General features: G+C 39.5%; 1 protein-coding gene across 1 annotated transcript in view; it reads left to right on the forward strand.

Moving 5' to 3' along the window:
• SLC9A9 (solute carrier family 9 member A9) overlaps positions 1-24,876 on the forward strand; it is an 859,212-nt gene that overhangs the window by 399,249 nt on the left and 435,087 nt on the right. Inside the window, exon 9 of the mRNA XM_045287469.1 lies at positions 9,906-9,994. Within this exon, the coding sequence (XP_045143404.1) occupies positions 9,906-9,994 (89 nt within the window). The remainder of the gene's footprint in view (positions 1-9,905; positions 9,995-24,876) is intronic.

Genomic DNA, 24,876 nt, shown 5'->3' on the forward strand with positions numbered 1-24,876 from the left:
GGAAGTGCTGAAATCCTGGTGGGGACTGAGCATGATAGTGGGACAGGAGGAGAACCAAGGGAAATAGAGGAAAGAGCTGGGAGGCAAAGGGCATTTATAAAGGTCTAGATAAAGACATGTACATATGCTTACTTTTAAGAAAGTTATGCTTCCTCTATTCCAAATGCCTAAAGGTTTCATTTGGAGGCAGGGCTGTGAGTTTCTTGTCCTGAATTTAGCAGAAAATAAATAGCCAACCAACCTAAACTTTCTACCTAAGTTGGAGAAATGAATGGATTAATAAAATTTGATATGGGAAGATGACAGAACCATATAGGAAATCATCCAGTTTTGTTTTTTTAAGGAAAAGTTAAGCAGGTTTTTTTTACAATAACTAGGGCAGATGATGATTCAACTAAAACATTTTGAATTATTGGGACCTTTTCACACTTTAAAGATAGCACTATAATGAGGGATAGTTATTATATGTAGTTTTGGAAAGGTCATGGAATTAGATGTCAGAAGACATATGCATGAGTCTGGGCCATGATTCTATTCCTTCTGTGCTTGAGTTGCACATATCCCCGTGTCCTAATCTAGAAGCTAAAACACACATCCTTTTTAAATAGTTAACCCAAGCTGAGGTATGATTGGAAACAACTTGATTCCAGTCCTGTGGGATTTAGCCTAGTGTCTCTGCTGCCAGGGGTATCCACCACTGCCTCAGTTATAACAAGAAGAATACTAGGGAGCGTCTAAAAGTTTGTGGAAGAATTTCATTTCCCACGAATGTTTTGAAACCGCTAATATAAATTTTATCTTATTTCCAAATAACAAACTCTGAACAATTTCAGAAAGTCATCAAAATTTAGAATGGTAAGGGATCTATAACAGATGATCAGTCAGGATTTAGTAGGAAGGCAGAAAGCACTCAAGTACTTTCAAGAGTACTTCTGCAAAGTGGTTAACAGGTAGTAGCACTTGGGCAACACAGAGGGAGGAAGTGGGAAATCCTAGGACTCGAGGAGCAGTGGGAAGAAAACCGACGGCTTCTAGGAAGGGATGCTGAAAATACTAGAAATGCATTCTAATATCTCTGAGGGGTGTCTTTAGGCTAGTTCTGAAGTGCAGGGGAAGGGGAGGTGAGTGGCCAGAACCACCTGCCAAGGCCACAATGAAATGAAGCTAAAAGTATTCACTGAAAATAGAGGGAAATAGAGGACCAAGTTCTTCTTGTCCCTCCTGTGTTCTACTCTCCTTCTGCTTTGCCCTATTGGTAGTTCCTGACAGAGACCCTCTGGCAAGGGACAAATGTGGTTCAAGGAGCCCTGGCTTCAGGGTCACAGGAAGTGTAGAAAAGTGGGCTTAGAGCTGAGACACTGACTAGCACAAAGAACACTTGGTCACTCCTTCATTTCTTCATTCATGAGGATCTGAGAGTGATAATTTTTAAGAGATTTGACTGGGAACCACATCTCAGTAGCATAATTACTAGCCAACAGGTGTGGGTGTGTTAAATATAATGATGATTAAAATGCACCCGAGCAGTTGTCAAGTCCAGATCTGTTTGAATGGCAGTTAATCTTATAGATTATAGATGTTTTTCAATAAGATGTTTTTAGATGTGTTTTGGCTTGTCAAAGCCATGCTAATTACAGAAATTTATGTGAATTAATTAATAAGCTATATAATTATGATTATTTATGCTAATACAAAGGGTCATATCAACTTTTTTGTTTTATTGTAATTACAACACCAAGCCTCTGGTCACATAGGCACAGTCTTCATTGTTCGTGGCTGTACAGTTTCTCTACAGACACAAAACTGACAAGAGTATTCAGAGGGCCCAGATCAGGGCCAGGATACTGGAGGGAATAGCCCCAAGAGCTCAGATACGTAATTTTCCTCATCAAACCCCTGGCTCTGCCCCTGGCCCATCAGAAATGTGATTGCTGTTATTTGTTTGTTTCACTTTTATATGTATCAAAACATAGGTTATTTCAGTGTTATTTATATATACAAAAATATCAGTAACATTAATTATATTCATCATGTTGTGCAATCATCACCTCTATTATTTCTAATTATTTTTCCCATTACCCTTAGCAGAAACTCAACCCCCCATTTTTCCTCACTCCTACACCTGGTAAGCACTAAAACAAGTCTTGGTCTCTATCTATTGGCCAATTCCAGATAAGAAAAAAAAATTCAGATGGCTTAAAATCACCTTAAAACATTCATAAATAGTCTAATACAAACAGTAAAGCACTAGGAGTCTAAAATTTTACAGCCAAATGCCTAAAATTTGAACCTCAGCCATGCCACTTTCAAGGTGACATTGAATAAATTGCTTTTGTTTCTTACTTGTAACATGTTACTGGAATGCTTGTTTATTTATTCAAAAACTACTCCCTGAGCACCTACCTACTATGTGCCCTGTCCTGCACAAGGGGTTAGAGAGCAATGAACCGCCCTGTCTTGAATGAGATTACCTAATAGTGAGGGAAGGCAAAAAAATAAACATATACTTAGGTAAAATGTCAAGTGGTCATAAAACATCTAGAAAAATACACAGGTGATCAGAAGGTATAATTGTGGACAGTTTTATGGGCGTATCATTTCAGTGTTGCTGTTGTTAGGTGCAATCTAGTCAGTTCCAACCCATAGCGACCCCATGCATAACAAAACCATGCTGCTCCATCCTCACAATCATTCCTCTGCTTGACCCCATTGTTACAGTCACTGTGTCAATCCACCTCCGTGAGGGTCTTCCTCTTCCATTGACCCTTTACTTTACCATGAATGATGTCCTTATCCAGGGGCTGGTCTCTCCTCACAACATAGCCAAAGTAGTTAAGGTGAAGTTTTGGCATCCGTGCTGTAAGGAACACATTCCGGGTGTACTTCTTCAAAGATAGACTTGTGAATCCTTTCAGTAGTCCATGGTACTTTCAAGATTCTTCACCCTCACCACACTTCAAATGCATTGATCAACTTAGTCCTCAAAAAAACATTTTTGCTTTTTGATACTCTAAAGAGGTCTTGTATAGCAGATTTACCCAATGCAACTTGTTTTTTATCTCTTCACTGCTGTATCCATGAGCAGTGATTGTGAATTCAAGCAAGACGAAATCCTTGAAAACTTCAACCTTTTCTCCATTTATCATGATGTTACCTATTCCTCCAGTTGGGAGAATTTTGTTCTTCTGTACATTGAGTTATAATCCACTCTGAAAGCTTTAATCATTTATTTTCTGCAGCATTTCAAATCCTCCTCATTTTCACCAAGCAAGGTTTTGTCACCCGCACATTGCAGGTTGTTTACAAACCCTCCTCCAATCCTGATGCAGCATTCTTCTTCACATAATCCGGCCTCTCTGATGATTTGCTCAGCATACAGATTGAATAAATGTGAGGAGAGAATGCAACTCTGACACACACCTTTCCTGATTGTAAACCATGCACTGTTCCCTTGTTCTGTTCACACAACTGCCTCTTGATCCATATGAACACAATTAATTATTCTGAAATTCCCATTTTATCAAGGTTGTCCATAGTTTCTTTCAATAGTTTAATTATACTAAAAAGAGTTGTGCAGTCATTACCATAATCAATGTTAGAACATTTCTTCTTTACTGTGCTCATCATCATTCCCTCCCCATTTCCTCCAATCCCCCTTCCATAACCTTCAGAATAAGAAAACCAAACTCACTGCCATTTAGTTGATGTCGTAGCTACCCTATAGGACAAGGTAGGATGGTCCTTGAGAGTTTCTGAGAGTAGAAAGCCCCATCTTTCTCCCGTGAGTGGCTGGTGGTTTGGATAACTGACCTTAAGGATCAGTGTACAACCACTATGCCACCAGAGCTTCTCTAAGAAACTACTAATCTAGTTACTGTCTCTATAGATTACCTATTTGGGATTTCATACACAGAAAAATATACTAAAAAAACCCAACACCTGTAACAAAATAAAACTGGGAAAACATCACTGAACAGAAACCAGAAAATATTAAAAACTAGAACACATTGTAAATGGGTCAAAAGGAAGAACAAATGATGAAATGTTAAAGTTTAACTTAACTACATCTGCAATAATCCATTTCCCAATATTCGCATCCCTTTTAATGGTCATAGAGGATTTACCAGAGGCTTAGTCATCATGGGAATCCTGAAAGTAAGTGTTGTGCTTTCACTGTCATTCATAGTCTTCTGCAAACCAAGTGCTCAGTATTTAAGCTCTAATGCTATTCTTCCTCCAATCCTAGATTTTATTATTTACAATGCTTGGATCACACAGGCACGTGTGCTTCTTCCATGTGGACTTAGCTGACACCTCACTTTGATGGCTGCTTGTTTTAAGAGAAACCCTTAGGACCTGGACATCATTCTTTCTGAGAGATGGGCACAGTCTAATTCCTGCACCACACTTTGCTCTAGCACCAAGAACTCCAGGGATTGCTTCATGAGGGCAAGTCACACATAGGGCCATGGAATAAGAACTAATTGTCCTGAGAAATGGCTACCATTAAGTGAGAACCCAAAACACTTTCATATACCTATATTTTATATGTGTCCCTGGTCCACTTTAGAGACATTGTCGTCCTTCTTATTGGGAAATGTATACTTTGTGCCTGGTGGGGTGGGGGAGTGTAATTCTATTGATAGTAATATTAATTCAGCAAATGCTATAGAATTTGAAATACTGACTGGATGCTCTTTACTCGATCAATGAAGGTTGGAGATAGGGCAAAAAGTTTCTATAACACTCATTCACAATGGCAGAACTATACTTGCTAGACTAACACATTTCATAAGAAAGCAAGGAGTGTATGAAAACAGCAACTATATGGTTGTCTTGAGTTACTATTTATTGGGCCCCCAAACATTAAATGGGAATGAGGCAGCCTCTGCAACAAAGTGTGCTGACACAACTGGATGTCCATCTGCAGAAGAATGAAACAGGCCTCCTACCTTATCCCATGCACAGAAATGAACTCAAGATGGACTCGAAGCCTAAGTGCAAGTCCTAGAGCAAGAAGGATCATCGATAGCACAGTTGGGACAAATTCCAGGGCCCTGTTGCAGGTCCTCCAGCTACTTCCCAATAAAATAAAAGAAGCACCCACCATGGGAGACAAAGTAGATGACTGAGGCACATGAACATCAGAGGACTTCATCAAAAGAGTCAAATGAAAGCCCACAGACTGGGAAACAAGTCTTTAGCAATGGCATAAGGAACAAGGGACTAATTGTTCAAATAGATAGAATTCTGCATCACTTCAATAAGAAAAAAAATCACATAATACAACTAAAAAGTGGACAAAATACAGAAACCGACAGTTCACCAAAAATGAGCCTCACATGACTAACAAACACATGACAAAATGCTCATGACCACTAGCCACCCAAAAGATGCAAATCAAAACAATACTGAGGCACCACCACCTTATACCCATAGTGATAGCCCCACTCAAATAAAATAGAAAACAACAAATGATGGAAAACGGTATGGAAAGATGGAAACATGACTTTTTAATATATTTATAAAATATTTATAACCATTATGGAAAGTGATATGATGCTGCCTAAAACAGTAAGGAATAGAAGTCCCAGATGACCTAGAAATACCTCTACTGCATATATACCCAGTAAAAGCCGTAAAAGACACAACAGAAACAAACATATGCTCTTCCATGTTCATTGCAGCACAGTTCACAGAACCAGGAACAGCCCAAATTCCTATCAGTAAAAGAATGGGTAAAGGAATTCTAGTACATACGCAAGATGGAATATTATGCAACCCTGAAAAACAGCGATGGAAACACAAAACACCTCCTGACAGGAATGGACCCAGAAACCAATATGCTGAGCAAAGTTGGTCAATCACAAAAAGGCAAATATTCTATGAGACCACAGTCATGAAGATAAACACCAAACCAAAAACAGGCATTTTCTCTCAAGTCACATGATCTTCCAAACTGCTCTCCCGAGCAATGAGGTGGTGTGCCTGCCTATTATCATATTATCACCCCATATTTGTACATTGTAAAAACCTTTCTCACTGACGCCAGCTGGGGTCAGTTTTTCATGTTGTGGGGAGAGGCAGAAGACCAATCAGTTCCTGCAATATAACATTGTTCCACAGTCACCCCAAATCAACAGACACTCTTACAAGGGGGCTTCACAAACTGTAATGAAAATTCTAGTCCAGAATTTGAGAGGGGCATCTCTCTCTCAGAGAAAGTAATTTCACCTCTTTGGGCAGATAAACCAGGTTGGGCAACCTGCCACTGGGAAAAACATTTAAATTTATATAACACCCCCCTTGTAGTAGGAGCCCTGGTGGTTTTAGTGGTTATAAGCTGGGCTGCAATTTGCGTGGTCAGCAGTTCAAAACCACCAGCAGCTCCTCCGAAGACTGGGCTTTCTACTCCCATAGAGTTACAGCTTTGGACAACCACAGGGAAGCACTATGAGTCAGCATTGACTCTTTATTTTTATATCTATAGCCCCTCAATGGCAGACTACGCCTGGTATACCTAACTGGGCACTTTAGATCTAGTTTCTATCTAACCCTGGGTGACCCAGGCTGTATGGTATACACGACTGGGATTTTAGACTCTGTCCTTTAAAGGGGCACTACTTCCTAGGCCACACAATATCCTTTGTAGGCCAAAACAGAAGGATTTTATTTGTAAACCACACCAAGCAATTTGGACTTTACCTTGAACACACCTGTGGCAGATTAAAGGAACATTCCCTTGAAATTAAAGCTGAAACACCCTAGTGTGAGAAGAAGCAGATGACTACTATCTCAAGTTATGGATTTGGAAGTCATTGGACTTCAAGGATGGTTTTTATAGTGAACAGAACAGGTCTTTTGCATAATCTAACATCTGAAAAGAGATCTAGAGGGAGGGGTAGAGCCATGTGAGTACTGAAGAAGAGCTGTCCAAGGGGTGGGAGCTGAAAGTCAAAGGGGTGGAGTGAGGCGAGTGGAGACAAAGTAGGAGATAGGTCAGAGAGCAAGGTCTGAATCAGATCGTATAAAGCCTTTCAAATGATGAGAAACCAATAGAAGATTTGGGGCAGAGGGCTCACATTATTTGATTGGTTTTAAAAGAATCACTATGGGAGGGTAGAGAATATATTGTTGAGAATAAAGGAGATAAGTCCAAACTCCGTACAATCGAGCTTACTGTGACTCGTGATGCTGTGAGGCAAAGCAGAATGGCTGCATAAGGCTTCCACAGCTGTCAGTCTTTACAAGGGCGGAAAGCTGCCTCGTCTTTGTCCCCTGGAGAGATGAGTTTGAACCACTGGCTTTACTCTTGGCAGCTGAGAACTTAACCCACCGTGCCACTAGAAGGGAATTTGAAAGGCGTGTTAGGAGGTTATTGCTGTGATTCAAGTAAAGATGATGGAGGCTTGCACAAGAATATTAAGGGTGGAGGTGTTGGGAAGTGATTGGGTTTAGTTTAAGTGAAAAGATTACTTATGTCCAATAAGAGAGAATTAAAGGATGATCCCAACATTTGGGCCCCTGCAATAGGAAGTAGATTGCCAGGCCTTTCTCCCAAGGTGCCTGTGGGTGACCTTGAGTCTCCAGCCTGTTAACTTTTCACACCACCCATGGAGCCAAGAGAGTGTGAGGTCCTGTGAATTTTGGTAAGCCTGTTGCAAGATAATGAATCTGTGTAATAAATAAGATTATATAAATGAAAGCACAGCTCCTGACCCACAGTAGGTATTCATTCACTCAATCTTAGCCTCCTTCCCAGTTCTTTATAACATGTCTTTGTTATTCACCCTGGTTCACACAATGAATGTATTCACTCCCTACCCCCACTGTGATTCACTACTGCTCCAGAGATCAATATATAGTCAAACTGGGTCTGGGAACAGCGGGAAGGTCAGCTAATACCTCACCAAGAAAGAACCTGCAACAGACTCCCAAGTGGCAGAAGCAGATAAATCATATATTTAAATTAATAAAGAGTGACTTTGGATGCCAAAACAGCATGCATGGTCATCCTCCTCAAAGTACTTCACATGCTTCTGTACCCTAAAAGCTTCCCTGGCTTTGGTTGCTTTTTAATAGAAATTCTTTGAGGAGTGAAATAATATTATTTTCCAATCATTTTTCTTAGAATTTCTGAAGAAAGACTAATAAATCAAAATTACGAAAGAATCTGTAGAAATGCTTACTGATGCATGCGCGCGCGCGCGCGCGCACGCGCGCACACACACACACACACACACACACACACATAGGGAAATTTTCCTAGTAGTTTTTATTCTTTAGGCTTAAAATTTTGAAGCACAACATTAAAAAGGAATAAATAATGGAAACGCCTCTGACCTTGTATTATGTAACTATGTCTTAGCGATGCTTTATCAACTGCCAATCTAAAATAAAAAACAGAGCCCAATATGTAAATAAAGCATTTAGTGTACCTACTTAAAAAAATAAGGTTGGTTCTTTAAAATCCTTTATTGCAATTTCACTTGAAATGTCAGTATTCAGTTCACATATCTTTATACTCTTAAGAATCATCAGCATTTAATTTATAAGTGCTTTTTAGTAAAAATTATTCTGCTACTTAAAATTCAATTCAACTTCCTTGGTCTGAGTTGAGGAATACTTGTATCCTCTCTTTTTCCCCCCAAAGCTCTCCTCCAAGCCAATTTCTTATAATTAATCTAATGTTTTATCAAAAATAGAGTGTAGCTCACACTCACTCACTACCCAGCCCACCCCGGGGCAAGAACTGCATTTGCCTGTGGTTGCTGCTGTCCCCAGAGAGCATTTGGTCTCCATGTGACTTTAAGAGGCAGCTGGAACTGGATGTGCTGTTGTTGTCAGGGGTGTCTCACACATGATAAAAAGAAATGCTGCCACATTTTGCAATATCCCCATGTTCAACATCATCCAAGAAAACCTAAACCCACCGCCATCGAGTCTAATCTGACTCATAATCATCCCAGATAGGGTTTCTGAGGCTGTAGAACTTGAAGCAGATGAAGCAGAAAGCCCCATCTTTCTCTCAAGGAGCAACTGGTCAGTTTAAACTCTCTACTTTGAGGTTAACGCCCAATTATCACCCAAAAACCACATCTTATAGCAACATATGCCTCTCCACTGACGGACAGGTTGCAGCTAAGCAGGAAGTGCACTGGCCAAGAATCAAATCAGACCTCCCCCAATGAGGCAAGGCTTCTCCCACTGATTTACCAATCTCTAAAGCTGGGTATTATGGCGGATTAAGAAATAAGTCCCTGTAGTCAGCCAAGGAGTAGCTGAAAGCCCACTTGCTAACAGGACAGACCGGCTCGCCTTCGCTGAGTGTGTGCCTTTGGTATGTGCCCGACATCGCTCTCCAGCACAATCCCTGAGTGTCCAGCTTTGCCAAAGAGGCCCGGAGCAAGCAAGAGCCTCTATTGCTTGGAAAGTAGGAGAATGGGCAGGGACAAACAAAACTCTTGTAGATGTCTAGGTATGTGACTCATGGATGTTAACACTGAATTATGGCATGACAGAAACCTCAACGTACACAATGACAAGCAAAGATCTCGCAATGTTATGCTAACATTTGCTGTCAAACGCAGCACAGTGGCTAGTGCCGACTAAGAGAAATCCAGAACTGACTCTATAGTCTTTTGTTCAAAGTTTTTCCAACTCTAACTTTCCTAACTCATGAACAGGGAATCGTTTATCCTCAGGGAGAAGTTACTACATAACGTGTTTCTTTAGGTTTAATCCTGTAAGACAAGTGGTAAGATGTACCCAGGCTCCATTATCATGATGATTATTAGCAGTTTTAACTAACCTGAAACTAAGTTCATTTTCAACATGGGATATCCCTATTCTTTGACTTATACAGGAAAGAAAGTTGGTTTTGACTGGTCTGTTTTAAATTTCAGGGATCGTCGCTGTTCTCTTCTGTGGAGTCACACAGGCACATTATACCTACAACAATCTGTCGCTGGATTCCAAAATGAGAACTAAACAGGTAAGAAGGGGGGAAAATCATTACAGGCTGTGTCTTTTCTCTGTGTAATGTTTATGTAGCAATTCTGGCGGTGCACTTGGAAAGAATTTCATTAGTAAAGGAAGAAAGTAAGCTTACGGCTTCAATATGAGTTAGATATTTATAGATTCCCCCACACACATACACCTTTCAGGATAACCATTAACAATTCTCTTGATAAGCAAAAATATAGTTATAATAGCCTCTCCCTTCTGAGAAACATGGAATATAGATTGTTAGTCTTGAAGATGAAAGGCCTAGACTTGATCATAATTCACAATCACATCTAAAAGCACTATAAAGCATGTGAGATTGGGTAGTTTAGAGAGAGAAGGAAATGAAGAATAAGAAAGCAATGTTTGGTCTTTAACTGGGTGCTTATGCTTCCAAGCAAACTCAACTGCCAGTTGTCACAAAAGCAGAAAGTAGCTCCCATATGCCACCAACACATCTGTTTGGTTATCAGAAAATGAACGCACATCGATTCCGTCTACAAATATTTGCTGCACAACCACTCTGTGCCAAACACTCCACTAGGTACAAAAGATACAAGGGCAGATAGTAAACAATCCTGCCTCCAAGATGTTCATTATCAAACTGGTAGATCAAGATAAAGATAGATGGCACACACGTGTCAGCAGTGTGATATGTGCAATGACAGAAATGTCTCGAATAAGATGTGCGGGAAGTACTCTGTGCATCCTCCCATACCTGGAGTGGGTGTGAACAAGGAGAAGCTTCCAGAAGGTTCCACCACCTTATCTGGAGTTCAAATGCAAATAGAAGTTAATTAATTGGAGATTTGGGTCTAGTGGGGTGGGACCAGGGAGCAGCAGAAAGTGTTTTTAGGCCACATGGGAGGCACATGAGCCAACGATGTAAATAATTCAGTGTGTCTCAGTGGGTAAAACTGAAGCTAGTGGGATACAATACAGGATTCGACTAGAAATATATCCAGATGCCACCTTATGAAAGAACTCCAATTAACCTTTGAGAGAGTTTAAGCTTTACCTTACAGGTAATGTGGAGTCATTAAAGTACAATATGCAAAGAAAATGAAAAATTATCATCATTTCATTTTAAAAAGAAAATACAGGCAGCCATGAACAGACTGGATTGAATGAAATTTCTGTCACTTAATTCTTCTGTCTAGCAACCACCACACAATCCAGTGGCATTCAATTACAAACATTTATTAATAACACATCTGCAGGATTCAACTGTTCTAGGCTCAGGTAGGTCAAGTGATTCTGCCTGTTCCAATTGAATTCACACATATCTGTGGGTTTCGGGGGCTCTATTCTAGGGTAGATCTGGCTGGGGCATGTCAGTGCCACGTGTCCATGTGTCTCCCATTCTCCTGGCAAAAGAACAAGCTCAAGGGCTCAAGTCCATACGAAGTAAGGACTTACTTGAATCACATCTGTAAACATTCTGTCTATATTTTCAGTTACTTTATGCATATGAAAACTTCACAGTAAAAAAAAAGTCCAGAGAATAATGAATGAATTTTAATTATGTTGTTGATAATGAATATTGAATGTACTATCAACTTCCAGAAGAAACAAGGCTGTCTTGGAGGAAGTATATCCAGAATGCTCCTTAGAAGCAGTGATAGTGAAATTTTATCTCCCATACTTTGGACGTGTTATCAGGAGAGACCCAGTCCTGGAAAAGGGCATCATGTTTCATAATGCAGGGGGATGCCACTAGAATAAAAGGAGGAAGACTCTCAGTGACATGGATTGACACAGTGATTACAGCAATGGGTTGAAAAACAACAATTATGAGGATGATGCAGGACTGGGCAGTGTATTGTTCTGATGTACAAGAGGTTGCTATGGGTCAGAATGGACTCGGCGGCACCTAACAACAACAAATACTAGCCAAAGAAAACCATCTAGGTGAGTTCAGAGCTAAGGGGCAAGCAAGTCACCTACCCATGGGGAGAGCACTACAAGATTACACAGCAAGGAGCATGGGTACAGAGAGTAATGAAGAATCTCCACTCAATAATGTGATCTATCCCAAAATGCAAACGGAGATAAAAATACTCCTACACTATGTTCAATGATGCTGAGGATGTCTGGTGTGATAATGGGGTGAGGAAGTGGAGAAACAAAAGTGACATCTAATCAAAACTGGTAAAGCTCCTCTTTAAAGGTCTCCGAAATGGTTATTTGCTTTCACCCCTTCCTCGCTGTCATATTCCAAACTCAGCAGCACCTGATTATCTCCCATCTTCCCAAAGACTCTGGAAGGTCATCTTCTCCTCTCTCCTTCACCTCAGGGCCACTGAGGAGTTACAAAGCACAGTCAAATACCCTCTGATAAATATGCATTTTTAAAGAACATAGACAGCTCTGATATATAGGTTTTTAATTATTGGGATAATTTACTATTCTCTAGGGTTAAAAAGGAAATGTCTTGTGTTGTTTTGGGTTTTTTTCTCTGACCGTGTTTCGTTCTCTATACATTTGTATTCTGAAAGCTAAACTCTGTTTAGGGATGTGCACTTTTAAGTCATGCTATCTAGACTGCTCAGCAGAACTTCAAAGATAACTCATCTCATGGTGAGACAGCAGCCCAGCCCCCAGGGGAGACAGAAGGCAAAAATCAGTGCCCCACAGGCTTTGGTTCTCCCTCTGAATGGCTTGACAAGTCCTCCCTGATGGGCTTCCAGCTTCCATTTTTACAGTACTCTCCTGTATGGGAGAAGGGTTGTTTTGGGGCTTTGTTTTTTTTTCCTTTGGCACAAATTCATTCCTTAACACCTAGATGATTGTGTCCTCATCCCACTTTCCTCCATCGACTTTGCCCCTGGTGCCTGACTCATAACAAGGAATGCTAATTCTCTTTCCTTTTCACATTTTTTCCTACTTTTTTTCTACCAGAATCAGCTCTTTCCTACTATTTTTTCTCTCTTTCATAATGCATGGCATATCGACATGTTTTACATATATGTGCATACACACACATATATACACACCATTGTGTATTTGGAAAGAAATAAGATTGCCCCTTGCATTGCGCAGGTCTAGAGCCATGTCTGCAGCAGTGTGACAAGCAAAATTCACTCCATAAGAAACAAATGGTAAATTGTAAGAGAAACGGCCCATAATGTAATGTAGAGGTTGTTATTGTTTCCCCTCTGACCCTGGCAACAGTTTGGAAAGTATGTAATGTCACATGGTTAAAAAGCATGTAAATTCCCCTTGAGTAAATACCAGGTCATAGCAACCAATAGGGAAGAGCAGAACTGGCCCTGTGTGTTTCTGAGGCTGTCCATCTCTCCAGATGCAGAATGCCTCGTCTTTCTCTTGGGGAATGGCTGGTGGCTTCAAACTGCTGACCTTGTAGTTAGTACCCCCATGCTTAAACACTACACCACCAGGGCTCCTAATGGAAGTGTAAGAGGTTGATTCATGAAGTCTAAGGAAAATCCATGTAAATCAACTTTATGTGATAAAATATAATGGTAAGAGGATTTATGAATGAATTTTATTCATGGACTGATTCTGTACCAGCTAATCAAATAGCTACATCTGGATAAAAAGTCTTTATAATTATATATATTCTTTATAGCTTCCAGAATTAGAATACATTTTTATTTTTTAGTAATAAATCATTTTATTGAGGGCTTATAAATATAACCATCCATACATCCATTATATTAGGCAGATATGTACAAATATTGCCATCAACAATGTCAAAACATTACCTTTTTCCTTGAGCCCCTTGATGTAAGTTCCTGTTTTCCCTCCATCCCCTGCCCTGCCACCCTCACAAACCCTTAATATACCCTTAATATACATCGCCCTTGAGGGGGGTTATTTTATTATCATTGCTATCAGTTCCCCCTTCCACCTCTTCCTCCACCCTTCTCTTCCCCTACCCTCCTGAAGTCATTACTCCCGTTACTGTTTCTGAGGGGTTTGTCTATACTGAATTCTGTAAATTGAAAACTATCATCTATACTGATGCATGCATGCCAGACTTGCTAGATTTGTGAGGTAGGACTGAGATCAGAATAGTTGAGGGAGGAAGGATTAAGGACCTAGAGACGTGCTGTGTGTTTCATCTCTGCTTTACTGCCCTCCTGGATGTATCTGCTCTTTTGTGGGGCCCCTCTGTGCTGGAATGTCCCATTATCTCCGGATAATTGGGCTCTGGGTCTCTACCTTGACCCCTCTCCTTTACCTCAGTGTGGTTGCTTATTTTTGAACTTCTGATGCGATGCCTGTTCCCATTGACACCTCATGATCACACAGGCTGGTGTACTTCTTTCATGAGGGCTTTGTTGATTCCCTGCAGGATGTTTGGCTTCAAGCTTTTAAGATCCCAGATGCAATACTTTTTAATAGCCAGGCACCATTTGCTTTCTTCACCACATTTGCTTATGTAACAAGTTTGTTTGTCTTCAGTGATCTTGTCAGGAAGGTGGGCATCACCCATTACCAGATTGTTAGATCCAAATGTTCTCATATTGAGGGAAAACTTGGGTAGAGGCCAAAGTCCATTCGTTACCTCAATAAAATATATGTACTCCAAAACTCCAGGTTTTATTTATTACTACATTTATATATGTACCTAAGTTTATACCTCTATAAATAGTTTTGCTTCATAGTTCTCTCCACTATTTCCTTTTACCTTCCCCCTACCCACTATCACACTCACCTCTTGCTTGCCCCTCTGTAGTTCCTTTCAGCTAGATTATGGTTGCTCCAATGTCCTTCAGCAACTATTTACCACCACCCCTCACCCTCAATTTTAGATCCCTGGTTGTTCCCCTATCCATGACTTTGTTTGCTCACCACTCCCTTTCCCCTACCTTCTCTTCCTCCAATTTCCCAGAGAACCATCAGTCCCCTTGCTTTCTCCTAAGGTTTGTTTCTCATGCCTGTCTTATATACATGGACATAACAGAAACAACAAAGACAGGAGTAGAAAAACAAAGCCAGCTAAAAAGAAAGCAGGAAAAAGAAGGAATACTTTTTTTTAATTGCATTTTCATTTGTAACTGATAGTGCTCCAATATGGGGCTGGATGGGTGGGAGGAGGGGACATGTGACATCACTGTGTATTAGGCAGAGAGGCATAATAGTAAACACTATGATGCTGTCAGCCATCAAACAGACTTATTCATTTAATAGTAAATAATTTTGTTTTTTAAAGTATACAAACATATACACTAATCTCTTTCTTTGGACAAAGAGTACTTTCCTTGCTTGATGGTGTGAACATGTAGTCCCAGCGGCAGATATTATAATTCCTGCTTCTCACCCTAAAAACAGGAGAACTGCTAGAAATACTCAAGTTGTAAATAAGGGGTCAGCACACAGCTTCATCCTGAACCACACAGAATATTGCCTGCAGATCACATGAGCTCCAGATTGTCTCTTAACTCCTTACCTCTCATTCCCTCACCCTCAAGTAGGTCTAGGAACTTATTATCATAATCATGCTCCAGGGTGTTTTCATCAGCTGTCTTTACCTTGTTTGAGACAGTCTTGCCAAACCATTTCCTTCTGTATATTATCCCCTTTAATTGGAATTTCTTCCCTTCTCAAAGTTTCCACTTAACAATGATTTCTAACAGATAAACATGAGTACATGACAATAATGTAAACAATATTTATTGTACATTCACATTTGTGAAATCCTTATCTCATTTACTTTCTAGGGCAGTGGTTCTCCACCTTGCTAATGCCGCAACTCTTTAATACAGTTCCTCATGTTGTGGTGACCCCCCCAACCATAAAATTGTTTTCTTTTCTACTTCATAACTGTAATTTTACTACTGTTATGAATCATAATGTAAATATCTGATATTCAGGACATATTTTCATTGTTACAAATTTAACATAATTAAAGCATAGTGATTAATCAGAGACAACATTTTGTAATTACATATTGTGAAATATTTCTGTCTAATTACAAATCAATGAAATTTTGTCTTGAAGCATGGTGTACCATGGGTAACAGTCTTCATGCCGAGTACTCATCTGTGGGCATATCTGCATGTGGGTGGACCTGCCTGTGTTTTCTGATGGCCTTAGGCGACCCCTGTGGAAAGGTCATTTGACCCCCAAAGGGGTTGTGACCCACAGGTTGAGAACCACTGTTCCCAGGAGATCTTCTTATTATCACTGATTATCTTCAACAATTCACTCATTGAACACATATTTTTGAGAGCTTGTTTTCTGCTAGCCACTGTTTAAAGTGCTGTGCATACAACATGAATTTTAAAACGTATTTCTAGTAGTAGGATTTCATAGTAATCAAGATAAATAAGCGAAATGTAGAGTGTGTTCATGGTAAGCCATAGCCTGATAATAAATTAGGAAAGGAAGTTAGGAAATGTAGAGAGGCAGGGTTGCAATTTTAGATGTGACCAGGAAAGGCCTGGATGAGTTAGTGATACATGAAGGGGATATGATATATGAAAGTTATATGAAGGATATATGAAAGAGAGAGCCATGTGGATATCTGGGGCAGAGCTTTCAAGAAATATGGAATGTTAGATAAAAAGGCCACTTAAGATAGGGCAACCAGTGTGGAATGAACCATGGTAGAACATGATACACATATAAAAGACAATAATAGTCTTAAGGGCCTAAGAGAAGTGGGAAAATACTGGAAGCTTCTAGTAGAGTCATGACATAATATGACTCTACTTAGTTTTGAAAGAATGGATTGTCACTGATTAGCTGAAAAAGTATGCAGAAGGATCATATTTTAGGGACAATCAAAAACTTAGTGTTGTAATGTTTGAGGTATGTCTTATTCTGTCAAGCAACTGGAGCCATTGTTAGTTGCCACAAGTTAGTTCTGACCCATAGTGACCCCATGCACACCAGGCCAAACACTGGCCCGGTGCTGCTCCATCCTCACAATCATTCCTGTGCTTGACCCCATTGTTGTAGCCACTGTGTCAGTCTCCTTCAGAGCCTTCCTCTCTTTCACTGCCCCTCCACTTTACCTAGCATGATGGCCTCTAGGGACTGCTCTGTCCTGACAATATGTCCAAAGTAGATATGATGAAGTCTTCCCATTCTGGCCTCTAAGGAGTACTCTGGCCATACTTCTTCCAAGACAGATTTATTTGTCCTTTGTCCTTTCAGCAATCCATGGGGTTTTCAATATCCTTTGCCAGCACCACAGTTCAAATGCATCCATTCTTCTTCCGTTCCTTATTCAATGTCCCACTTTCACATGCATATGAAGCAATGGAGAATACTATGACGTGGATCAGGTGCACCTTAGTCCTCAAAATTAACATGCTTGCTTTCCAACACTCTCAAGAAGACTTGTACAGCAGATTTACCTCACGCAACATGTCTTCTGAGCTCTTGATTGCTGCTTACATGAGCATTGATTATGGAGCCTAGCAAGTCAAAATCCTTGATAACTTTAGCCTTTTCTCCATTTATCAGAATGTTACCTATTGGTCCAGTTGTGAGGATTTTATTCTTCTTTAGTCAGAATCCATACTGAAGGCTGAAATTCTTTATCTTCATCAGCTTCAAGTGCTGCAAGTTCTCCTCACTTTCACTAAGCAAAATTGTGTTATCTACATGTCATGTTCTTAATAAGCCTCCCTCCAAACCTAATGCCACAGTCTTCTGCATATGAGTCAAATTCCCTTATGATTTGCTCATCATATACATGGAATAAATATGGTGAGATGACATGCGGTAGTTACATAATCTATTGTCAGTTTGAGAGTATTAAGAATGAAGGGCTGTTTAGCCTGTTAATTGAGTCACAGCTTGATGCCCTTATTTGGAGGCACTAAGGAGATAAATAGCTCGCTGGAGGAGGGACACACACTCGCTCCCTGGGAGACATTCCTGCTGAGGAGACACATGGAGCTACACTATAGCCCTGGAGCTGAAGGAGCCACCTGGAGACTTCTGCCACCGCTGAGATGCTGAGATGCTTCAATTGCCACTGGATCCACAAGATTTTCCACCCACTGGCCTGTGATCTTCCTGCATTCAGCATCATTGTATGCGTTGTGTGAGTCTGAAGAATTTATAGACTGGTATCAGACATATGGGCTAATATCAAATTTATGGAATTGATCTGGACCGGGCTTTATGTTCTTGTACATAAAGCTCTTTCTTATACACATATGAGTGCCTATGAATTTGTTTCTCTAGCCATCCAGACTAACACAGGACACAACCTTGAAGCACACCTTTCCTGGTATTAAACAACTGCCTTTTGATCCATGTACAATTAGAGCTACTGGATTGCCAATTAAACATAGAATTATGGGGTTAATGAAAGTGTTTTAGTCTAGAAATACAATTTTGGATGTCATTACTGTAGAGATGATATTGAAAACATGAAACCACATGAAATCACTTTAGAAAAGATGAAAAAGATTTTTTTAAAAAGGCCCTGGTGCAATATAATATTGAAAGATTAAGAACCATCACAGCTAATTATTGTAGGTATGCAATTATAATAAGTTGTTGTTAGTTGCATTCGAGTCTGTTCAAACTCACAGTAACCCTGAGCACAACAGAACAAAACACTGCCCACGCCTATGCCTTTCTCTCCATCGTGGCTATATTGAGTCCTTTATTGCAGTTGCTGTGCCAATCCATCTTAGTGGATCTTCTTTTCAATGCCCTTCTACCAAGCATGAGGTCCTTCTCTAGATCCCTTGTGTTGGCATGTGAAAAGTACGTGAGATGAGGTTTGGCCATACTTCTATCTAAGGAACATTCAATCAATTCTTCTTTCAAGACAGATTTGTTCATTCTTCTGGCAGACCATGTTTTATTCAATATTCTTGGCCAAAGCCATAATTAAAATGCATAACATTTTCTCTGGTCTTCTTTATTTATTATCCACCATTTGCATTACATATGAGGCCATTGAAAATACAAATGTCTTTGTCAAGTGCACTTGAGTCCTCAATTGACATCTTTGCTCTTTAACCCTGGAAAAGAGGTCTTTTACGGCAGATTTACCTAATGCAACATGTCATTTGATTTCTTGATTACCACTTCCATGTGTGTTTATTGTGAATCCAAGTAAAATGAAACTCTCCTCAACGTTAATGTTGTCTCCATGTATTGTGATTTTGCTTATTGGCCTAATTGTGAGGATTTTCTTTATGTTGAGATGTAATCAATACCGAAAGCTGTGGTCTTAGATTTTCATTAGTAAGTGCTTCATATTTTGTTTGCCTTCATCAAGCAGAGTTGTCCTTCATCTGCATATTGCAGGTGAATGAATCTTCCTATAGTCCTCATACCACATTCTTCTTCACACAGTCCACCTTCTTGGATTCTTTGTGCAGCATAGAGATAAAATATGGTGAACATTTTCTACCCTGTTACACACCTTTTATAATTTTCTTTTTTCTCGTTGGTCTCTTTGTCTATGTACAGACTCTGAATGGCCACCATTAAATGTTCTGGAATTCCCATTTTTTATCATAATACCAATTTGTTATGATCCACACCATCAAATGTGTTTGTATCACCAAATAAACACAGGTAAACATCTTTCAGGCATTGTTGGCTTTTAGCCAATATATATTTGATAACAACAATTATATCCCTCATTATATATACTTTTCTGAATCTGGATTGAATTTCTAGAAGTTCTTTGGTGATATACTACAGGAACCTTTTTTTCCCCTTTATCTTCAGCTAAAGTTTATTTGAATGTGACATAATGATATTGTGTTAGACAGGGTTCTCTAGAGAGATAAAACCAAATTGCTGATAATTTAATATATCTATTTATAAAGATAATTAGATATATAACAAGAAATGAACTGTTAAATCATATACAGATAAATATATAATACAAGGAATGAACGGTTAAATTATAAAGCACTACAAATGGCTCAGTGCAACTCACTCCCGTGAGAGAGAGTTGTGAGAGACTAACAGTCCTTCAAGTCTAGTCTGCTGCCAGATCTTCCTCTATTTATAGAGAGAGCTAGGCTACGTCAGCACAGCAGCCAATCACAAGGCAGATCACCAACTGTCAGCCAGGTCACCAACCACCAGTCCCCAGCTCCAGAGAAGTCTTAAAGGGACTTCAACTTACAGCGACACAGTCCACAGGCTAGGCGTCCCACAGGTAGTGTAGCCTTTAAATTGAGACACAGAACAAGCAAAGCAGCCGCACAGTGGTCCAATGATCAAAGAGCAAATGACAAGAAAGGCGAGGCTCACCAAGCCATTTATCTCTGTGCCCTTCAGTTAATCCCACTTGTGTTTATCAGCCAGGCTGGCACAATAAACTATCTCAGATATCATTCAATAACTTTCACATGCATCGGGTTTCCTTTCTTTAGAATAAATAGAAACATGAATCTCTTCCTTTCTTTAGAATAAATAGAAACATGAATCTCCTCCAGTTGGTTGGTCAGATAGCTGACTTCCATATCTTATCATAGATTAATGCATGCTTCCAGCGGTGCATCATCTTCCTGAAACTCCTCAACTGGTATGTTGTCAATTTCTGGAGTCGTTCTTCACCAATATAGCTTGGATGAATTCCTTCAATACAGTGGTTCTTGATCATATGATACTTGTTGAAATGATTAAACAATGAACATGTCTTTCTCATACTGTGGTCTGTGTATCCCTTCCATCTTTTTTGACACTTCCTGATCCATTCAATATTTTGCCCATAAATAAAAACCCCAATCTCACTTCCAACCAGTCGATGCTGACTTATAATGACCCTATAAAATGGGGTGGAACTGCCCTGTGCATTTCTGAGACTATAATTCTTTATGGGAATAGAAGCCCCATCTTTCTCCCAAGGAACCACTGACAGTTTTCAACTGCTGACCTTCAGTTTTCAGCCTAATGCATAACCACTACACAACCAGGGCTCCTTATTTTGCCCATAGAAATTTTCCAACATTATATCTTAAGGATTGAATTTTTCTTCAGTTCTCGAAGCTTAAGAAATCACAAGGACTTTCTTCCCTTTAGGTTTGCTAGCTCTGGGTCTTTGTGCATTTTATTTTTATATTTTATTTTGTCTTCCTGTGTTGTCCTTTGAAGTATTTCCAAAAATATTTTTCTTCACAATTTCTTCCATTTGCTTTACCTACTCTACAACCAAGTTTTAGAGTCACTTCTCACATCCATTTTGATGGTTTTCTTCCTTCTTACCTTTTAAAAAAACTTTTCCCCCTGAAGTTGTGATATCATTAATGTTATTCCACAACTCATCTGGTTTTCAGTTATTGATGTTTAATACATCAAGTTTATTCTTGATATGGTCTCAAAATTCAGCAGTGGGATTTACTAAAGGTCACACTTTGATTTTCATAGATTCAGCTTTAACTTGAATTTACATAGGAGCAACTGATGGTCTGTTTCACAGTCAGCCTCTGGCCTTATTCTGACAGATGATATTGAGTTTCTCCATTTTCTCTTTACATAGTTGTCATCAATTTAATATCTGCATATTCCCTCTCATAAAGTTCACACACATACACACTGCATGAGCTGTTGAAAAAGAAATTATTTTCAATGAACAACTCCTGAACATTTCTATCATTAAACTTTCAGTATGATTTCTGTCATCACTTCCCTACTTTTCAGCTACCACACTTTCTTTATTTCTGGCTTTTGCATTCCAATCACAAATAAGTAGAAGAAGTTGGTAAAAATCTACAGTTTCTTCAACTTTAGCATTAGTGATTTGTGGGAAAATTTGAATAATAGTCATATTAACTGGTCTTATTTATAGATGTGTACATGTTATCCTATCACCGCCAATGTTGTGCTTCAGAATATAATTTAAAATGTCCTTGAGAGAGAAATAGAGGAAAGGACTAGGAGGCAAAGGACATTTATAGAGGTCTAAATACAGGCATGTACATATGTAAATATATTTATGTATTACAATATAGAAATAGATCTATGTAAGTATATTTATAGGTTTAGTATTAAGGTAGCAGATGGACATTGGGCCTCTACTAAAGTACTCCCTCAATGCAAGAATACTTTGTTTTATTAACCTGGCATTCCATGATGCTTACCTTCCCAACATGATCACTGAAGACAAAGTGGGTGCATAAGAACATGTGGTAAAGAAAGCTGATCATGCCCAGCTATCAAAAATATGATGTCTGGGGTCTTAAAGGCTTGAAGATAAACAAGCAGTCATCCAGCTGCAAAGCAACAAAGTCCACATGGAAGAAGCACACCAGCCTGTGTGATTATGAGGTGTCGATGGGATCAGGTATCAGGCATCAAAGACCTAGAACAAAAACAATCATATCAATGTAAATGAGGGGGACTGCAGAGTGGAGATCCAAGGTCCATCTGTAGGCAATTGGACATCACCTTACAGAAGGGTCAAAGGGAGGAGACGAGCCAGTCAGTGTGCAGTATAGCACTGATGAAACATACAACTTGCCTCTAATTCTTTAATGCTTCCTCCCTCCCCCCATTATCATGACCCCAATTCCACATTACAAATCAGGCTAGACCAGAGCATGTACATGGATACAGATAAGAGCTGGAAACACAGGGAATCCAGGACAGATAAAACCCTCAGGACCAAGATTGAGAGTGGCCATACCAGGAGGGGAAGGGTGAGGGGGGCGACAAAGGGGGAACCGATCACAATAATCTACCTATAACCCCCTTTCAGGGGGATGGACAACAGAAAAGTGGGTGAAGGGAGACATCGGTTAGTATGAGATATGAACAAAAATAATAATTTATAAATTATCAAAGGTTCATGAGGGAGGGAGAGTCAGGGAGGGAGGTGGGGAATGAGAAGCTGCTCCCAAGGGTTCAAGTAGAAAGAAACTGCTTTTGAAAATGGTGATGGCAACAAATTTACAAATGTGCTTGACACAATAGATGAATGTGTGGACTGTGATAAGAGTTGTACGAGCCCCCAATAAAATGGTTTAATAAAAAATTTCCTTAAGAGAATATTTCAAGGCAGTGTTTAATTGGCAAATTAAAAAGTTTAATTGGCAAAAGTTGTATAACAGACATATTTACTACAATGGCAAGAGAAACCTAACTGCTGATGCTGCTTGAGTGCATCCAAACACCTTATGAGATTTGGTTCCTTGGTTTGGAGGTTTAGTGTAATGGTTTCATAAGCTATTCAGTTACTTGGTCTAATTGGGTTTTTAGGGCTTCTGTTCTTCCTCTTAGTTCATTGTGGAGTGCCTTGGGCCTTTAAAACTTGCAATCAACTCTCCAATAACCATCGAATTTACAATTAGTCTATTTTTGTCTTGAGTCACACAAAAAGAGTGATGTCAAGAATAGAAGGAGAAAATAGAATATATGGCTAATTGCTTCCATGAGCAACTGCCTTGTTTATCCAGAGACCAGAGAGCTGGATGGTATCCAGCTACCATTACTGAACATTTTGATCTATAATCCCATAGAATATTGTTGACCAAAAGGGAGAAAATGCAGAATGGAATTTCAAATTTTTATGGACTCCACACTTTCTGAAGCCAAAGCAGCTGACTGAACATCTGAAAATATTGTCTTGAGATAATCTTTAAATATTATACCAAAATTGTTCCTTGAAGTATTCTCAAAATCAAACAATAGTCTACTTTAACTATTAAAAGGTGTCTGCCTTGAGCAACATGCTCTTTTTTTAATAAATAAAAGAAAGAAAATGGGATCAAATTGACAATATTGATTTGAAATCTTAGATAGGAAATTTATGGCAGTGAATTCATGTAAATGTGGGCGAAACAACTCAGGAAAGGAGGGTGCGAATGGGTTCATAATTCAAAAAATGTAATTAATGAATCAATGTCATTGAAATGTACATGTAGAAAATGCTAACTTGTAGAAAATATTGAAATGATATATCTTTGGATGTGTATATTTTCAGTAAAATAAAATAAATTAAATAAGTTTTTTGAAATGGGGAGAAAGACCAAGAACTAGCAGATAAGACTGAGAATTAGATAGAAACTAGAACATAGAAGGAAAACCAAGAAAGTATGGTATCCTAGAAGTCAAGAAAAAAGTGTTTTATAAGAAGTGTGGTAAATTAGTGACAGATGAAGGGTCAAGTTAGATGGCAAGCATAAATGTTGATGACATTAGAACCATTTTGTGAATGTGCAGGGGAAAGTCTGAATGTAATGGATTCAGGAAAGAATGTGAGGAGGGAAATGGGGACAGTCATTGAAAGGAGTTTTGCTGTGAAAGGGAGCAGAGAAATGAAACAATAGGTGGCAAAGAAGTGGGGTCTTTTAAAAAGTATCTTATTTAAAGTGGGAGAAATACTAACTAAGATCCCTGTGGCCTAATGTGCTTTGTATTAATTTGATAACCAAAAGATCAGCAGTTGATTCTATCAGATGAGCCACAGAAGAAAGGTGAAGCTTTCTGCTCCCTTAAAGATATACAGCCTTGCAGATGAAGAGGGAGGAGGAGTGAGTGGAACCCATCCTGGCCCACCAGACCTTGTTCCCGATTAGAGGAGCCAGTCCACAGAAAGGACCACATGGTCAGCCCCACTATGAGACATAACGTCCTTCAATGACCCATGGCCCTATAGAGGACAACACCAAAGACACAGTGTGGGAATTGTGCCCAATCTAATCCTACCACACCTAGGCAAAAGACTAAGGGGGTGCAATAGAACACCAAGGGAATGAAGAGGCGAGGTCCCCAGGGAATTCTGAAGGTGGACTTTGGGGCCAGGGTGTGGTGCCCCAACAGACTGGACTGGAAAACCCTCCCAAAGACCAACAAACAGTCCTTGAACTAACTAGAAGCCTTTCTTTCCTGTTGTGTTTTGTTTTGTTTTTTTGTCATTGGTTTGTTGTTGTTGTTGTTTTGTTGTATATTGTTGCTTGGTTTTGCTCT

Source organism: Echinops telfairi, unplaced genomic scaffold (genome assembly GCF_000313985.2).
Source record: "Echinops telfairi isolate 266 unplaced genomic scaffold, ASM31398v2 ScPeMD7_16;HRSCAF=60, whole genome shotgun sequence".
In the NCBI taxonomy this organism is placed as follows: domain Eukaryota; kingdom Metazoa; phylum Chordata; class Mammalia; order Afrosoricida; family Tenrecidae; genus Echinops; species Echinops telfairi.